Genomic DNA, 19,579 nt, shown 5'->3' on the forward strand with positions numbered 1-19,579 from the left:
TAAACCTTTTCTTGGGTCATGAGAGGTCAACATCTCCACTATAGCCTTATGTCGCTAGCAGCTACGGCCATGAAATTTCTATTGCTCTGAGGGAATGTTCTAGGAATTTTCAGGGTTGGTGTCATGGTTTCTGCTGCCCAGTGAGCTAACAGGTCAAGTTGGGACTTTGTAGATTTGTTTGAAAGTCTGGACTGTCCTGCTAAATTCAGGATCGTTAAAAGACTTAGTCAAGACTCACGATTGAGTTTACCATTGGGGCCAGGCTCACATGTGCTGACCAGTTGAGACCTATCCAGCGAGTGCCAATTCCAATGTTGTAGAAATCTATAGATGCTGGACAATACAGAAATAGCTTTGTCGAAGTTCATGGATGCTAGCAATATAAAAAATAAGTTGCAATACCTTAGTCCAGAGCAGTTTTAGCTTATATGCCCTTGTACACAGCAACAAAGTTTGATATAAAGGCCCGAAATAAACAATACTCGAGGTCAAATCTTTTCTTCTTTTATTTGTCAAGAGTCAGACTCTAATGACACACCCTCTTTTGCATGTGTATATGTAAAAAATGTACAAGAGACTCAAGTGCACTGGCAAAGCAAAAGGACTCGATCACAAATGCCTGCTCAGAATAGACATGCTATCCAGCTGCACACAATTCGCACGCAGCCCACAACAAAAGGGTTGCAGGCTGCTCACCAATAGGCAAGTCATCACCATGTGCTGAGTATATGGCTTACAATGCAAATAAATAAAACGAGTGTTCCTCGAACACCTGCAGACACACACACACATAGCGGGAAAAAGTACACGCACATAAACAAGTGGGAGCATCGGGTGTCGTCAATGAGCATCAAGCACACAGAGAAACAAAAATGTGGTGCAGTAATTGAACAGCGCTTCAAAGGAACAATGCAGCTTCACATCGAAGCAATAGCTACCTTCGCAATCAGAGTACTGTCACTTGGTGCACGTGTTATGGTCAGGTTGTCCGTCCCCTTGACTACGGACACGATGTCACATGTTGCACAACTCATTCTGTAGGCATGTATGAAAACTGGGATGAAAGTTCTAGGTTCCTCTAAGAAACAAATTCAGTGTTTGGTGATGTCAATCAAGCCCAGCTTGAAACAGCGGTTGATCACATACATGCAAGGAAGTCCAAATGATTCGTTTCGAAAGTGCTGAGAAACTAGGCTGCGATGGTGCAGACCACACAGGTTTGCTTCTCAATTCCCACCTAAAGCGCAAGTTTCCTGGCATAGTGAAATTTGCAAAGAACCACGTGCATATTTATTGACTATGTTTCACCTGCTATATTTTGCCCATTCCGGTTAAATCTTAAACTTAAGTTGCCAGATGCTGCTACGCTGAAGCTTGTGCTGCGGTTAACAATAACCTCATTCTGAACTTAAAAAAACAACAAAACAAATGCCTGTCAACCACCCTGTTCACCGATTGTTTTGATATAAGCAGCACTGATATCAACAATACTCGCAAATCGGCACAATTTTATGCAGCTAATAACAAGGCATAAAGCACTATGTACTACCTTCTGGCACATACCGACATCATGAAAGTCTTTCAACCAAATGCTGCACCCAAGCTTGGTATGTGTGTGTGTGTGTGGGGAGGGGGAGAGGACTCCACTCTTGAAACTCAATTTGTATTTGCCTGCAATATTGGTCTACTACCCAAATACACTCAAACCTCGTTATAACGAACACGGATATAACGAATTATCGGTTATAACGAAGTAAATGAAGAATAGTCCTGTCATAGCTACAGTGTTACAAATAAACGTTTATAACGAATTTTCGGATATAACGAAGTTACTTTCGTGGCAGATGCGATTTTGTTATAATGAGGTTTGAGTGTACCTCCTCCTTCTCTGGGAATTCATCCATCACATCAAAGGCAGCACGGCCAGATAAGCTTGGGTGAACAAGTGGTTAACCCTATCGAGACGTGCTAAGTGTATGCTTATATAGGTAAGCAGCCTAGAAAGTTGGGCAAGTTGGTAAGGGTTCATCGAGGTCAAACTGCACGGTGGGACAAGACACGAAGAAAGAAGTGAGACAAACAAGCACAGATCGAAAGAGTTAGCCCCATCGAGAGAAGCGCTAGTTTATCTCACTTCTTCATGTCCCAACCCCATCGCGCAGTTTGACCAATATGAACGCTCATATATATAGGAGAAAAAAAGGGACAACCTTCAATTAAATTTAATTAAAAAAATCGAATTCAGTATCAGCATGCTTCACTTTAAAAAAGTTTAAATTTCCACATATCATCTTGATAGATACCCAGATGTGTTACAAAAATACTTCGGTAAGATATTAAAAATTAGTCATCACAGCAACATTAACCTTGTACTAAGGAATGGCTGCAATAGCTTTTTGGTTGATTTTCTTGTTCCTGATAAGGGGTGTGGACTTACAAATGAATATTTGAGTCCTGACCGCAGAAATTTAAGTATGTAAAATACTCTAAAGAAGCGAAAAAACATGTACCCAGCTTTGTAGGCGGGGAAAAAACAAAGAGAAAGACAGAGAGAGAAAAAGCTTGAATGTCAACATGCCCCAAGCAAGCCTAAAGAAACTGCTACAAATGGCGCAGCAGAATCCAATAGGCAACTAACCTGCAGCTATTCCTTAATTCAGTGAAACTGGTCATTTCAGTCGGAGCAAAACTAATTAGCACTGAATGAGGGTTGACACCTGAAGGTGTTCATGACACGGTGCCAGCGTAATGAATGTCACATCCTCCTAATGAAAGTAAATACATAATGTAGCCTTTTGCTCTCTTTCGAAATGCATGGAGTGGGAGTGGACGCCATGACCACAGTGGAAGCTGTTGATATCAAAACATCTCACTCTGCAGGTACAAAACAGCCAAAAGTTGGAAAAAACAACAAAATAAAACAACAAAACAAGAGAAAGGAGCTTAAGTGGGAAAGAAAAGAAAGAACAATCCCTTTGAAGACGACCCAGCGCGTGACTATTTTTAAGTGTCCTGGCTTTAATGGAAGCTTCTCTTTCTATGCATTCCAGGACACAAAATGGAAGCTGCTCTGTTTGGGCCTTCCTTAACCGTCAAATGCAATCTAAGCAGGCATGCACAGGCATTCAGTATGCATAATGGCACCTGTCCTGGGGGATCCAAAGGGTCTTTTGTATCTCCCTTCCCTGTGAATGTTTTTGTTTTTGGATGTCCTAACAGGAAACAAAAGCATGGGTCCTTCCCTTCCGTCGACATCAACCGCAGGTGGCTGGAGGCTATGAACCTCTGCGCACTAGTTTTTTTTTTTTCAAGCGTGAATACAGCTAGTTTGCAGAACTCGGGAGCCAATGCTTCAAGCTGCACCCTTTTGCTCGGGAGGGAGAGTTCTTTTCTTTCATAAAGAAGGTGGTGCTACTACAAGCGACTTTTCTCGGAGCAAGTGAGCAAGAGCTATGGCGGCACGAACAAGTGAAAGAGAATGAGGTCTAGTCACGAGACACTACATTTTAAAGAAATTTCACGTAATTTTTGAAAAGCTCGTTTCTTCTCGGCCCGTGCATAGAAACGCAAGTTTAGGTTAATGCTGTGCTGTCCACTTTTATATGCAACTAATGTGGTAACGCTCCTAAATTTAAAGGCCGGCTCCAACAATATTCTGGGCTGCATCAAAAGCTTGGTTTTTATATTAGTGTGCAAATCATGAGAGAAAAAAAAAGTGTGATTCCTAGCCCCGTGTCTTACGAAACATTGCTTTGTTGTCAGGCACGTAGGCAAGGGGGGGGCCCGGGCCCCCCCCCGAAATTTTTCCAGCCCTCTATATTTCCAGGCAACTTTTTTTTTGTTTTTGCCATGGAAAGACTGTCTTTCGAACAATTAGGCCTTGGGCCCCCCCCCCCGAAAAAAAATCCTGGCTACGTGCCTGTTTGTTGTAGTTGGCCTTTTAAGCTGTGAGCCCAGGCTACCATAAGTGCTTTAACTTTCAACTATCAGTTAGACCCATTACCAATGAAGCAAATACCAACAGTTTGGAGCTTTGTGTTCGGTCTAGCTTCTAAGGATCAGTGGAATCATCCCATGAAGAGCTAGGCGTGGTACTAAGGCTTTTTATTTGGTTGGGAGAAGACCACAATTCTCCATTTTAAAACCATCTTTACTTGGCATTCTCTTGCGGAGAAAGAAAAATTGAGGAATAGGGGGTGATGATAGCATATTTTCCTAGCTCCCCTTAACGTTTTATACCTGCATAACTGGCCTGCATGCATTTAATATTAAGCTAAACATAGGCATGAACGAAATCTCAGTACAGCACCAGACTACAGCAATAATGCTTGTGCCTTTAAAGTGCATATCGGTTCTTCCTCGCCCAGAGAGCACTGGCTTTCAAGAGAAGCAAACCGTTTCCATTTGGCAGAAGGTATAAGACGCAATGCATTACACAATCTGCATGTTTCCTTTTTCTTCTTTTGTCAAGTGATGGAAGATGCATACGTATAGCACTGATATTTTGATAGAGGAAGCAGCACGATGGGAACAGTGGGAACACAAATTGTTGATGGGAGAACTTGACAAATCACAGGAAAGAATTATGCGGAACTAAAGAAGTAGCACACACGCAGTTACATATAGTACTTTTGAACAGGCAAAGCTCCCTTGTTTATTTTCCACGACTACCCTGCAGACAGATTTGCTTTCAGCTGCAATGCGACTCATCTAGACGAAAATCTCCAAGAGATATTTGAAGATGCCATAAAGGTGGGGAAGAAAAAAAAAGCTGGCACAACTCACAACGTGTCACACCACACACACAAAACGAAGAGGTCAAGCAATGAAATCCATCTTAAAAACGGCACATTCGTGCATTAAAAGAGCTTCTCGGAGGTGGTCGATGCGTATGCTGATGTGCTATTTACAGGATGCGACAAATGACGTGACAATAGTAAGAGATGCATCTTTGATACCATCTAACAGCTGCACTTGTACAACAGCCACCAGACAACAAATTTTTTTCGTCACCACGACATGAACACTTTCACAGGGCTTCGAAACCAACAAGCAGCAAATCCACCAGCTCAATTAGCTCTGCGGCAAGACCTCCCAAATGGTTTTGGTCAGCCTTACAAATTTTCGTCGTCCTTCATTCTGGATGTCATTATTTAAGTTAAATTTTGGGCTTTCACATGCCCGAACCATGATATGATTACGAGGCATGTCATAATCATATGATAATGATATGATTACGAGGTGACTAGGGATCGAATCTGACTACCTGAAGTTTGTTAGCGTGAGTTTAACTCCGTGTACACGAATGTTTTTGCATTTTGTCCCGTTGCAATTCAACTGCCTTGTAGTGATGCAGAACTATCGGTAAATTGACTATCGATAGTATCGATAGTTTTTTTGAAACTATCGATAGTGTAAACAAGCTATCGATAGTGCTACTATCGACAAACTATCAATAAAGCAATTGGTATTACCATCGTTAATATTACTATATAGTGATATCACTGCCACGCGTGTTTACTGCTTTGTTTCGACGTATTCGGGTTTCACCCACAAACACTGTTAGCAACGTTTGACGCAGACCACGTCCTAATGTTGAGAAGCTTCACGACTGTTTGAGATCATTCTGTTAAGATTACACGCCGGACGCGAACAGTCAAGTTTATTCGAGAGCTTACGTGAGCACCAGCGATAACGCTGAAAGGTTTGATGACTGATGTATAAACTAGTAGTAGTAGCAGTACAACTTTATTCATAAAGGTTGGGTAAGGGATAAGCTCGATGGGTGGTCCCAAGTCCAGGGCTCCACTGGCTACCTGATGCCTGCCTGATGTATAAAGTACGACATGTTCCACCGATGATCAGATTACTCAACGGCTGACGACTGCTCCTGCCGCTATTAATGTGCAGCATGTATCGCTTGTATTTTCAGTTTTGATTTTATGGGCACAAGTTCGCCCAAATAAAGAGCTCCGTATTTCCAAGTATTGTTGCATGCATTCTTCACTGTCACAACCACGTGACAATACTATCAATAGTGGTGTGAATAATGATGCAGTTGCTGGTCGGCCATATTGCCAAAATATTTGAGATAGCCTACTACCAGCTGCGCATAATTTTTCAGCAAATTTTGGCAGAGAAATTAATTATTTCCGCAGTGGAAATGGCGGAATAGGTCACTGAATAAATTCGTATCCAACAGCAACCAGTTACACCTTACAATTACCTTCTTGATATTTTTTTTTGAATCATAAATGCAATATAAATTTGAAGCTGCGCAGTCGCACCACATGTATACAGGCTTCCTTTCCGCTACAGCTGAACAGTTTGACTTTATGATCATATGTCACCAAAGCACCCTGGTGAAGAGCACAATCATGTCAACTTTCATGCCCTTCAGCCTGCTCCTCCCCCTCCACTATGTACCACGCGCGCGGGAAACCAAGTTTATTCTGCAGTGAGTTCGCGCTGTTGACTTTATACTATCGATAGTACCATCGAATTTTTTCCTATCGATAGCACTATCGATAGTATTTTTCACCATCGATAGTTCGAAAGTGACTCAGCTATCGATAGTATCGATAGTACCATCGATAGTTCTGCATCACTACTGCCTTGGCCTGAAATTGAACTGGTGCCCTCATATTTAGTAGCACGATGTTGTAGCTGATAAGTTTGCAATTGCTCGCGACCACGGTGCAAGCAATTATTATTGAACGTACATTTGACAGAGCTGCTACACTACGTTGCGCAAAGGCTAGGTCCAAGGTATGCTATCATTTTTTTTTGTCAGACTGAATTCGAGCAGCCAGTGTCCCTTGGTAAGAAATGTTTGCAAACTGGCTGCACAAATGTTCTTTTACACTACCTCTCATCCCTGCAATCATTTGAAATACACAATTGCAGCCTTGAAGAAGACAAGTCCGTTTGTCGAAACATCGGCTCCATTGACACCCCATGTTCACAAATTTTTTTTAATCTCTTCACACTTATATCAAGTTGTTTTCTGGTGGCTGTTGTACGAATGAAGCCCAATATGCTGTTTTCAGGCAGCAGATTCTTTTTGACGTTTGTCTATGTACAAGAGTGCCGCCACATGGTGCATCACGCACCTATATATGTGGTTTGAATACTGGCCTCGGAAAAAAGGTTGTATGCATAAAAAGGCGCGACCTTCACATCTCACAATATACTTATGAATGCATTCGGTTTCTTGCATCAGTTTGCCTTTGGCATCGGTTTCGTAGGGAAGCTCATGACAGCGCTGTGCTTCTCGCATCACTGCAAAAGCTTGTGGCACTTAATATTCTTTCACCCCACTCATGTCCCATCCTCTCTCTTCAAAGTTAAAACCCCAGCACAATATTCACAGGGTCCTAAATATACACACACACAAGGGAGGAGAGCTATCTCTCTCTCTGGAAGTCCAGGAAATCTTAACGGAAAGCAGTCTCTTCTCTTTGCAAACTCACTTGTTCCCTCATATTGACTGTCGAGAGAAAGCATCAGTTGTGGTGCAATGGCAATTGCGAAAAGTGTCAAGGAAAAAAGAGAATCGGCAAGTAAATAATGAAACATATGAGTTTGGCAATAAACGATTAATGATGGAGGCGGTGTCAACCTAAAAAATGCAATAGCAAGCACACTGCTGTCTAACTCGAAATGAATTTGTGTAACTGCGGCAGCCAGTTATGTTAGCTCGTTGCCGTGATGTCACAACAGGCGCAAATGGTACCACACTTTCTGGACTATGCAAGAATAAACGATCAGAAATTTTCCCATAATAATCACGTGGTTAAATCAGCTCCGCAATAATTGTTGCTGCTCACAAGGAACATTACCAGCTGGTACTAGTAGCAGGTGACATGAAAGTGAATGCTGGCTGAGACAGTTAGGGTGGCTGCTTTCAAGTGCCTGGATTTGCTAGCTCGACAATCTGACATGCTTGACTTATTTTGTCCTTAGAGCCCAGTGAGAGCGATTTTGAGAGGTTTTACAACTGACTCTTGTATGCAGCTAGACAAAAAGGACAACAGGACATTTTTGCTTGCCTACTGTGTACTGGTTAGAAACAAGCTAAAAGAATTTTCAGTTGAAGTTCGTCCCTAAAAAAGCACTTTTCATTTTAAGCTCAAATTGGCCCCGGTAGGCTTATACATGAAATACCGACACTAGTCCAGAAAGTATGGTACTTCCAATACCGGAACCTCTCGGCAAATATCTTTTGGAGTGGAGAGGCATATGATATTTAAGTGCATCGGGGCAGTTTTGTGGGCCGCAGCTTGTACTAAGTTCTTGGTCTGTCAACATGTAGAGCAGGTACATCGCTACTCGCTCACGACACTTGTTGCGACAGCAGTGTACGGCTCACGCAATGCACAAATTGCGGGCGAGGAAAGTCGGCAGATAGTGGTGGAGGACTGTTCTAGACTAGCATGACTGGAAAGCATAAGAGGCGATAGCGGCTAGGCCACAAAAAGAAAGGTATGCATTCAGACAGAGGCACTGTACGAGCCATATAACTGCCGCTACAGTGAACCGTTGCTAGCAATGTCATTTGCAGTAGGCTGAAATGGTTGGGAAAACGGAATATCAGCACTGTAGGGACACACAGAAAGGCTTACAAGAGCTGAAACACAAGGCCATGGTAGTGTCCTGTGTGTAGGCTAAGCAACCACACCGCAAACATGGCTTTGCAACGTTCGTAGTTTTCAGTGTAATGTCCCATTAAAAGACAAAGGCCTAAACACTGCACTTCACTTCCTATCAATTCACACGTGCATCAAAGCATTCTATAAAATAACGCATTTTCCATAATAAAACATATATAACTTTCATCTCTACCTTGCATATGAAGACCATCCACAGGACTTACGCAGTTGACAAAACTCGATCGCTCCCATTGGCTCAGCACCAAAATGAAAGCAGGCCAAGTGGACTGTGAAGTAATGACTGGATCTTGGACTGCAGTCAATAAAATGGGTGCCAGACACCGTCGAGATACTTGGCATACATTGGTTTAAAATGACGGCACACTCAAAAACAGCAAACGATGGGGTCCGACTACCTGAGACCCTGGTTGCATTTGATAAACATTAGGTTTTCGAACGTGACCCCGTTAAGCCGGAACTCGGCAGGGTTGGCGACCTTGCCACCCACGCGGCACATGCGGAGGATGTGAGCTGCTGTGGCTGGCACGCTCAGGAGCCGGGAGGCAAGCTGAGCTAACTTTGGGTACTGACCCTGGTGCTGGCGCCAAAAGTCAAGGGGGCAGCCCGTCTCGGGCAAACACGGCGTCGCCAGGTAGCTGCTCACCTCCCAGCACTGGGGAGCGGCTTGGTGCTGAGGCCCTTCGGCGGAGGACCCTCCTCCCGGGCTCATGTAACGAAACAACTTGCTCTGGCGACGCTCGCACGGGGGCTCGTCGCACTCGGGGGGCGATGTCGTGTCCCGGTCACCGTCCGCCTCCTGCACCTTGGTGCTCAGTAGTGCCGTCAACCTCTGCCGTTCCTCCCCCTCCTGCGCGCACCAGCGAAGCTTGAACCGTGGGTCCAACATGGAGCACAGCACGAAGGTCTCGCTCCCTTCGAACTTGGCTAGGTGAGTGGTCAGGGCCGAGGCGAGGCGGCCCGCGGCCGACACCAGTCGGAAAGGCCGGGCCGCTTCGAGGTGGGCGCGCAGCCCGCGGATGCAAGGCACCACATAACTCGCCGTCACACGGCCTTCTCCACGGCTGAGGTGAAAGGCCTCCTCGAAAGGCTCCATGAGCTCGGAGAGCTCCCGGAGAGTCTCGAGGTCGTCGGGCGTGAAGCCCAGGGCAGGTGCGGCGCCCTGCAGCACCTCGAGGGGTGATCCGGCAGTGGCTCGAACCACCCGCAGCTGCCCGTGCCAAGTGGAACAGCCAGATTCGACCGCTTGGCGGACCGAGTCCAAGGTCCCTTGTGGCAGGCCTCGAGCCAACTCGACGAGTCCACTGACCTGGGAACGTGTGAAACCAATAAATATAAGCCTTGCGGCAGACAAAGTTTCACAGTCTTAAGAGTTGACACAACAAAAGAATTAGTGTCAGAATCAGAATTTTTATTCATACTCCCAAGATATGGGAGGGAAATGACAAAAAGCTACAACCAGTAGCTTCACTAGGTCTGGAGACCCTGAGCACAGCTAAAGGGACACTGAACAAAAATTGGCAAAACTGAAGAAAACATCGAAGTTCTACTGACAAGATGAGACTATTCCGATAAACATAGTTTATTTCACATATTTTTTGAACAGCTGGCTCTATTTTTGCTGAATTGTCAGCGCGCGGCGGATGCACGCCAGTGCGAGCGGTGACGTCACATTCCCCGCGGCGCGTGCAGAGTGCACGTGTTCCTGGCCTCCTCTTCCCTTTCTCCACCTCTTCTTTACGTCTCACTCTCCCCCTTGCACAAAGGTGCTGAGGCGTGCCCCACTATTTAGGGGCCTTACCCCAGCCAGGAGCATTGTTCACTGTCGATGCTGTTCGTAGCGATTCTAGGAACTGTAGTGGGAGCTGAGCGGCTTGAGAGATGCGGGCGAAGGCTGACATTGTTGACACGCCCGTTTATGGTACATGAAAAATCTCCAAATGTCACCTCCTCTAGTTCACGGCGCAGCCGCTAGACACGGCAGTTTGTGAAAAACACATTAAATTCATTATTTTCCTCTAGTTTCTGCCTAAAATGAAGGTTGTGTCTATCGATTTCAGCACCCAATTTTTCAGTATGACTGTAAATCTTTGCGGCAAAAATTTTGTTCACTATCCCTTTAAGTAAGGTAAATTGAGCTTTGTGGTTGATTTGCTATTCACAGTTATGCTACGAAACTCAAGCTAAGACCAACAAGAAAAGAAAGTGACATGCTAAAATTGCTTCTGCTTAAAAGCAGCAGTACAGTCGAACCCACTTATAACGATCCCAGATATAACGATCTATCGGTTATAACGACCATATTTCGGTGCACTTACAATTTTCCTATGCTACCCATTGAAATTGCGTCCACATATAGCGAACATTTTTCAAAGCCTCCTACTTTTACAACGAACACTTCAGACACGGTCGCGGTAAAAATATGGCGTATATGAAGCGAAAAAAAGTTAAAGTAGGCCTTCTAAAGCATGAGAGGTGCATGCTCGCGCGTACCCCGGTCCAGTTTACTCGTGACGAAGATACCCGAGATCGGCGAGCACCGCACGCGCGGACGCTACGAGCGAGGTCACTCGCTTTCCGGTCGTTTCTTCAGTGGCAGAATGGCAGTAGGGAATAAAAAAGAAAGAAAGAAAGAAATAGTACGCAGCATGAAGCCTTGCAGTCAGCTTTCGCACGGCAACCTTTCCTGGCGCCGTTCTCTGCAGCTACGACCGCCTACGATGAACCTATGCCTTGGAACGCAAGAATCCATAAAATGCAATAAGCGATGACCGCGTTAACTTTTCGGCGCTTAAATGTTCACTGCGTCGATGTCACAATGTGCCGCAAAATGTCTTTCATCTTTTCGGTAATGGCAGAGACCGGCCGATCAATGCTTACGACTTCCGCGCGATTGCGATGATTCCTTCATGTACAAGCATCAGAAGAGAGCGAAGGCGATGTGGCAGCCGGCGATGAACGTGCCATTATGATTTATCGCCGACAACCTTATCTTATCACAGTCATTTGCAGCTATCGGCTCGGCTGCACGTGTGGCGTAAACTGCTCGGGGTGACGGCGGTACAAGCGCGCAATGCCATTGCCGTTCGAAAGTTCGCTTCCGCCGCGCCGTGCGAGATAAAGTGCGTGTCGCTTCGTGTAAACGAAACTAGCTCGCTGGTGTTGAGCGACGCAGGCACCGAGAAACATTGATGCACTTACAGCAAGCGCATACAGCGTGTTTTACTAGGCGGCAACCCAAGCGCGCCGCGCCTGTCATGCAGGGTAGTCAGAGCATCGCGGAGACGTAGAGTGCGCGTTGCTTCCAAAATGCTTGTCTTCACCACGTTGAACGAACAGGCCGCTCGTCGCACCCGTGCACACTCCGAAGTGGTTCAATGAAACATTGTCGCTTCAGTGCAAAGGCGGTTTAATTCACTCGTGCACGCAGAGGGCCTCGCTTCACAACGCGAAAAGGCCTAACTTCTCACCGGAGGAGTTGTTAGCACTTTTCAATAAAAATGAGCAGAAAAAAAAAAAAGCGGCTTGGTCGCTAAATGCATGTTTTTGAGGGCGAGTCTATTTACAACGAACTACTGATATAACGACCAGTTTTCGCGGCACTTTCGAGTTTGTTATAAACGGGTTCGACTGTACTGTACAATGCCGGACTCAACCAGTTAGTGTACAGATGTGGTTACTTGGAGTGATGGCGGTGAGAAGCTGTACACAAGTTTGTATGCACATGGATGCATAGGTACTTGGCCAGAAGGCAACAGCCCATGCTAGTCTCAAACTATTGCTGCCTTTCTCACAACTGGCCTTTTCGTCGTAGGCAATGATGTACTGGTACTGGCACTACAGTCAACACAACAAACTGTGCCAATGTGTTGCAATATCTTGTGTGATGTGTGCCTTGCAAGGCTATGATGACCTGTAACCATTCTGATATCTAGAAAGACCACAGATGGCATCCGCTGGCATGAAAATGCATTCCTAGTGCCAAATAAGCATGCAATAAATAAAGAAACGCATTCATTGTGAATAATGAGCAAGGGAATGCCTGCAGCCCACCAACCTTGTTGACCGCTGCTTCTAGATGAAGGTCATCGTGCAGGCCATCGGCCACGCAAGTCTGCAGTGCTTCTGCAAAGCAGCCCAAGCCGTCTACAAAGAGTGGCCCAAGGTCTTTAGAGTCCAGGCTCAGCAAGTTGCCCGGCAGGGGTCTCCAGTCCCCATCACTGGCCCCCGGCAGAGCCCCCGCCGACCCTGGCAGAGCGGCACCTTCTTCACATGCCGAGAAGCCGGGGAGGCACGTCTGGAAGCTGCGAACGACGCCCGCCGCAGTGTACACGGCAGCGTGCGCCACTTTTTCGCCCAGTCCATACTGCGCCAGCGCTTCGGCCATCAGCTGCTGCACACTTTCGGCAGGGTCGGCGTCTACGAAGTAGCGGCCAGCCAGGAACACAGTGCGCAGACGCCAGTTGAGGATGAAGTGCGCCGACACACTCACGCAGGATGTGGATCCGAGCCAAACATCCTGTGAAAGATGTACAGAGAATCCACCTGAATGACATCGTAACTCCCTTTTGCTGAGCAAAATGAAAATTACCATGATGGAAATTGTCATGAATAGTTTACACAAGCCTGCACAGATTAAAAAAAAATAACACTGTTTATATGGGGCTTTCTCCCTTACAAGTCCTTCATTCGCCATCTACAAATTCCGAGCACATATATACCTTAAGTCATGAAAAAACTTGGAAGATGCTTGAGCTTCGCCTTCAAGAGTAGAATGCAATAGCGTAATCCGGCCCGGTTTGCATCGCCTTCTCAATCGCTAGCCTTGCTTCGCTTCTCGGTGGACACCTCAACCGTGCCGGAAGGAAAGGAACAATTGCACGTGTAACATTGGCCGTTTCAAACTATCCTAGAATGCCTACGGCAAGCACAGTTATGGAATGCCCACTACAACATAATTCTTCCTTTTGCGAATTGGCGAAGTACCCACTATGCATCCATAAGGCTACATGGGAACCTGCACACGTCGACGTTGATGCTGTTCGTGATGATTAATTATGCCTGTGTGCTTTGTAACTGGTGGGCCTTTAAACCAACCACTTGTTGCGCAATTCACATGTTTTGACACCTGGTACGATTCTATGCCTCTACCACACAATTTTACATGCGCTAAGGAGACGCCTCGCACTACATAATATTCGTATAGGGTTTTTTCTCCCGAAACGATTTTGAGCATGGGCGTGGCTCTATGGTAGAACACCTGCTTGGCAGGCAGAAGTCAGGGATTCGATTCCCACTCGAACTGAAGATTTTTATTTTCTTTATTTGCATCTATCTCGAATTTTTGCTCACAGACAACACTGATTTTTCGCTCACCAACAACAACGCAGACGTCGGAATTTCTGCAAAACGAGCTAACGCTATCACGCTAATAAAGGCTTACGTAACAGCTGAAACTGCATACTGCCATACATAGTAATAAACAACGTGAAAACAACTAGAGACAAACAGGAAGAATGACACGGGACGAGCGCTGACTGCCAACTGAAACATTTATTACGCGTAACCATGCTTAAGTTGTTTTCGCGCTGTTTATTACTATGAATACATACCAACTAGCCCAGCTTACCACTCTCTCGTATTAGATACGCTACAGTGCCTTTTTACTATACATATGGATGGATGCGTGGGAAGTGCCCATGTAACAGGGACGTTAGACTTTCGTAGTGTCATAAACGAAGATGACACGTCTCTTTGTGTAAAGACTAATGCTCCAAACCTGCGTTAGGGCAACGCTCTGTGCCGTCTCCAGCAGAAGCATGGCACGCTGTTGGAGCCCCCAGCGGCGGCCGGGCAGCAGACCGTAGACCAGCTGCGATGCCGTGGGTGGCTCGTAGCTCGTGTCCAGCAGGCTCAGCAAGCGTCGGAACTCACGCGTGTCTACAATGCCCGGGTCGAGCAGGCTGCCCGCCAGCAGGCTGACCAGTGCGTCGGTCACTTGCTGCTGCCGCTGGTCTACGTACTGCTGCACCGAGCCCAGCTGGCTGCTTCCACTGCCGCCCATCAGCTGGGGCATGCTGGCCACCTCCATCATCCGGCCTGCGCTGCCGTTGTCGTGATACACGCCAGGGTGCTTGCGCTGTGTAGGAATGAAAAACGTGTTAGTGTACCACTCACGCAGTAGGTTGGCGTGGTGTAGTTTAGTGCACTGGTATTCAAAGGAACACTAAAGCGGAAAAGGAATTTGCTCGCATTACACTCGCATTACACAGGCTGATGATGATGATGACACTCGGTTACAAGTTAAGAAAAAAATGTCAACTCTGCCCACAGCCATTGCTGTCCCTCCTAGAGAGAATTTGCATAAATGCTGGGTCCAATAGCGCTTACTCATTTTTGTGACGTCAAGCGCTTCTCATGGGTTTCAGATAGTTCACGTTCCCATACAGATGCACGTTTGTGTCGCTGGTCTTTGAACGTCCCAGTAAATTTCGTAAGGTATTCTGACATCGCCGTTCAGACAACCGTAACGTTTCAGGTAATAATGATGAACCATTAACTCTTAATATGCGTATTATTTACATTAGCCGTGAAAAAAGTACTAACAGTTTGAGCGAAAACCAGCTAGCATGACTATTTCGTAGGTGAAGGACAGGCACACTGCAGTTCTGTGCATGGAAATTACATTCTTTTGTGGGTTGTAACCAAGTGTATTAAATGACCCTTTTCCCAATACGAAAAGCACCACTCTTGCAGCGCGAAGATGTTTGGCAAGGGAGAAAACGTGAAAAAAAAAATACAGGTGGCACCACTAGCACAAGGTTTTTGACCTACCGTGAGGTTGTAGTTTTTGATGCCATCTCCTAGTGCCCGTGTAATTCTTTACTGGTAAAAATTAATTAATAGTGGTTTAATGGAGCCAGAGACTTAACATAGCTAGATTAAAAAAATTTTATCAAGCCATCGAAATTCCTATCGCCACAATGACATCGAGTGCAATCGGCGCGAAATTCAGAAATGCATCATGGACCTTCATTTCATGTTGCAATAATGAAACTAGATGGAGAAATTATGCACAATAGTGTTCTAAAAGAATAATTGAATAATTTGTCAGTCTAAACTGATTTCGTGCTTCATGTTAGTGTCCTTTTAAAAGTGCACGACATAATTATATGACGTTTCTACTGCTCCAGCACGTGGTGAGCATCTGATCATTTTGCAGTGTGACTTGTTTTAGTTCCTCGAACCAAACAATAATATTCAGTTGGCAGCAAGCCCTTGTTCTCGCCTTTACCTCCCACCTTTTATTTCTTTTTACACCGCTCTACTTGGTACAGTGAAAAACCAACTTGCTATCGTTAAAAGTTTGTTTTCTCTAAATTATCAGCCTGCCATGATGTCATTAGGATTACAGGCAGCTCGTGCAGTAGCAGATATCTGGAATTTGAAATTTGTTGCTGACCTAAGCATTGCCAAGTTTTAACTTTCCATTTGGACATCTGATACCAGTGTGTTTGCTATTTATAGGGGACAGGGAGTACCGTTATCTTTCTGGAAGATTGGTACCGTTATCTTTCTGGAAGACTGGCAACGTCACAAACTTTGATCAAAATTGCAACGTTACTGTCACGTTGCGAAAAGCAAGAAAAAGTCATGTTCAAATGCACAATTGTGCGAGCTCTTTAAATGCACACTCATGCAGTTTGCCTACATTGTCCATAAAAGGAATGGAACTTGATCAGTCAACATTAATCAAACCTGCAATCGTGCTGTTTTCACACAAAAAGTAAGAACGCTCATACTTACAAAGCGGTAAGAACCCTAAGTGTGCATGTAGTGCGTGTGCATTGACAACAGCAATATATTATATATGTGGTGGATTCAAATTGAATATTCTAATTTTATTACTTCAGCAGCACAGCTTGGGTCAAAATCAGAGGCGGCTAAAGAAAACAAGACGGGGAAAATGACTTTCATTACAGCAAGATGGGGGCGCGAGGGATCGGCGAATTGCACCCGCCGGATTCAATTACGTCGCTCCCTAATTAACGCGGTATTTGCTGCGCTGCGCCAGAAGGGAGGATAATTAGACAAAACTAATTAAAACTATGCTATCGATTGGGGGACACCAAATGACGCGGCGCGTCTGCAGCGTGCTGATCGCCTCCAACTTCACCTACGAGCGCTCCTGAAGTACGTGTCGGCCTTAGTTTGCCGACATTACCGGCATATGCGCAGTGCTTTCGACATACGGGCTCTTCGCGTTTTAGAGACCTGCCTCCCAGCGGTTACGAAGAACAAACAAAACCTCCAAGCGCTGGCTGCGCGGCGGAAGCCTCTCCCGCAAAGTGAGCAAAAAGAAACTCCCCTGCGCTAACGATGCGAAACTCGCAGTATAACTATTACAACGCTTGCGGCTGGTGGCGACAGGAGGCGAAAAATACAAAATCTGAGACGCATAGAGACAAAGGGGACATCAATTAATTAGAGACCACCGCGACAGCTACTGCGTCGCAGTCGGGAAACTCCAGTGTTTACGTTTACGAACCGCGGACTGCTCCACTCATCCGCTCTCGTTTGGCGCAGCCGATTGTCACGACATGTTACAAAACAACGAGGCTCGTGCCTAGCTTGCCAGATGTCTGACGCGCGAGCCAGACGCTGGGGAGGGGGGAGACCATCATGTCATTATTTATAGAAGCGGGGGCTTTTTTTTAACGACGCCGAAGTACGGCGTGACGAGAGTCCGCGCTGTGCCGACAGGTCGGCAAAATTGTTGGCACGCGATGAGAGGGAACTCGCCTTCATGTGCGATATCAGGTTCGATGTGGCTCGGCGGGACGCGCTGATGGAGGTGTTGCACACTTTGCATATCGCCCTGAAGTTTCCTTCCTCGGGCAGTGGGAACTCGGTGACATAGTACTCGAAGATGGGCGGCCGGCCGCCGCACCGGTTCCAGCTGCCTAGGGCCATGACGACGTTCCTAGCGCCGGTCGCATACGCCCGACGTTGGCCGACGCTGCAGGGAACGGTTCGGAGCTGAGCCGGCAGCCTGCGTCCTCCCTACTGTCATTATTGCGTTAGGTTTAGGTGCAGCAATGAAGAAGCCATCATCAAATTTCCCTTACGCGACCTCATTGGCTGTTCGCGGGAAAATAGCGTTGCTCAACGCGAACGCCTGACAGGACGCTCGTCTGGAAATAACGGCGGCCCGGTGGACGCGTCCGCGTTGTGCGGCTTATATGTGACGAAGCCTGTGCGGTTCAAGTCGCCGATCCCCAGTTTCATCTTTGACTATATTAATAGTTTACTCAACTAATAGAAAAACGTCGGAATACCACATCTACTCGTTTACGAGGTTAATTTTTTCAATCTCCACAGGTTGCATGTTTTAAATGAGCAGGGCTTGCGGTAACGTTGTGGTGCTATAACATAGTAGCTGTTGGGAAAGTCTTCTATTCGCCAGTAAGGGGCCGCCGCTGTACTATTTTAGATCCTCCACAGATCTGAGTGCCCTTTGTAGAACTCATATGAACATTTTAGCTACCGAATCGGTACTTGACTTCCACAAGAGTGAGCCGCACTCAACAAACCACGGTATTTATGGGGTGTCTCAGAAGCCCTCTAAAATATTGATTTTGCATCAAATGAGCGTTGCGAAATGTTATGAAGAACACGCTTTGACACATCATTGGTTGCTTGAGACTCCTTAGTGCCTGAGCTTGGAGCTCAGGCTAGGAGCTCCTAGCTTTGGGTGGAGGGCACCCTCTCGACTGGGCAATGGGTGCTTGGCAGGAAGTTGTCTTGCGTCGTTGAAGAAATATTCATCCACTTCACCGGAAGTGGATGCGTTGTGGTTACATCACAAACATGCGTGCCTTTCAGCCTGGCGATGTGTCTGAGTCATGCATTGACCGTGGGTGTGTTATGCTGGACCATCCCAGACATTCTAAAACTCTCCATCTTGTCCGTTATTATACTGGTCTAGACTTTAGAGAGCTGCTGCGCCCTTTCTAACTGGATCGAAATTCCGCCTTCATGCTGAATTTCGCAATAGGGCGGAATGTCGCAATGCCCAGCACTCCGCGTCTTGTAAACGCCAGGGTGTGCCTCGAGCTCGTGTGTATCTTTGCATCATCGCGAAGCGTGTAGTGGCTTCAATGCCAATGAGTGCTGTTGAATGGACTGCATTTGGGCACCTTGGTCACAACATGTGTCTCTGCTATGCCGCCACATAGTTTTGATGGCGTGGATATAGTCTCCTTTTGCACGTTCGAAGGCTCGCTGCACTTGCACGCATTTTCAATTAATCGCACAAATTGTGCCTACTGTGAAAGCCTTAAGTGTCTGTGTTGGAAGTCCCCTCGGAGAGCCGGTGACATTGACGCGAAACGCGCCGTGACGGAAAAACTCCTCCGTACATGCCTGCGGAAACAGCTGTGAGCGAGTGAAAAATAAATAAATAAATAAACTTATGCGCCCGCAGCCAGCACCTCCTTTCGGATTTACTCTGCAGAGTAACATGTGTTGTTGCGCCTAAAAGTGGGCGGGCGCGCAATACGCATTTTCGTCAAACTAGGCGCAGTTGCTGCGGCATCGGCTGTTGTTGGTGGCGCTAGTCGGCGACTAGCGATGGAGCGTGCACGCCCTCACGGCTCACGGAGGCAGCCGCGGAAGTGTTGCCACTGTGGATGGAGCGCGTGTTGCTGCTTCTGTTTCTCCTTCTCTACGATCGCGATGCTGAATGCAATGGGGGATATCGAACTGCGGAAGTGAGAAGCGGAACAACGATGGGCGCGATGAACGGAAGGCGTAAACACGTGATCCACAACACGAAAACGGGTTCGCGTAAGGCGTTTAAAGGGTCCAGTTTAATGCCAAACACCCTTCTTTGTTACAAGTGTAATTTG

General features: G+C 46.4%; 2 protein-coding genes across 2 annotated transcripts in view; one reads left to right on the top strand and one right to left on the bottom strand.

The window, feature by feature from the left end:
* Positions 1-19,579, top strand: part of LOC119397585 (uncharacterized) — a 191,153-nt gene that overhangs the window by 29,031 nt on the left and 142,543 nt on the right. The gene's annotated exons all lie outside the window — the stretch shown is intronic.
* On the bottom strand, positions 483-17,863 carry LOC119396515 (uncharacterized). The gene is made up of 4 exons (XM_037663770.2): positions 17,472-17,863; positions 14,449-14,808; positions 12,727-13,188; positions 483-9,978 (listed from the first exon to the last, which is right to left on the bottom strand). Exons 1-4 carry the CDS (start codon positions 17,640-17,642, stop codon positions 9,064-9,066), a joined length of 1,908 nt encoding a protein of 635 aa, XP_037519698.1. The 5' UTR covers positions 17,643-17,863; the 3' UTR covers positions 483-9,063.

This window comes from Rhipicephalus sanguineus, chromosome 6 (assembly GCF_013339695.2).
Source record: "Rhipicephalus sanguineus isolate Rsan-2018 chromosome 6, BIME_Rsan_1.4, whole genome shotgun sequence".
In the NCBI taxonomy this organism is placed as follows: domain Eukaryota; kingdom Metazoa; phylum Arthropoda; class Arachnida; order Ixodida; family Ixodidae; genus Rhipicephalus; species Rhipicephalus sanguineus.

What these genes read in the sequence shown, in the direction of transcription:
- LOC119396515 (XM_037663770.2), bottom strand. Translation starts at nt 17,642, where the DNA reads ATGGCCCTAGGCAGCTGGAACCGGTGCGGCGGCCGGCCGCCCATCTTC. An exon ending in AGAGCGTTGCCCTAACGCAG is followed by an intron (nt 13,189 to 14,448) that starts GTTTGGAGCATT and finishes CATCTTTCACAG; the next exon opens with GATGTTTGGCTCGGATCCAC. An exon ending in TAGAAGCAGCGGTCAACAAG is followed by an intron (nt 9,979 to 12,726) that starts GTTGGTGGGCTG and finishes ACACGTTCCCAG; the next exon opens with GTCAGTGGACTCGTCGAGTT.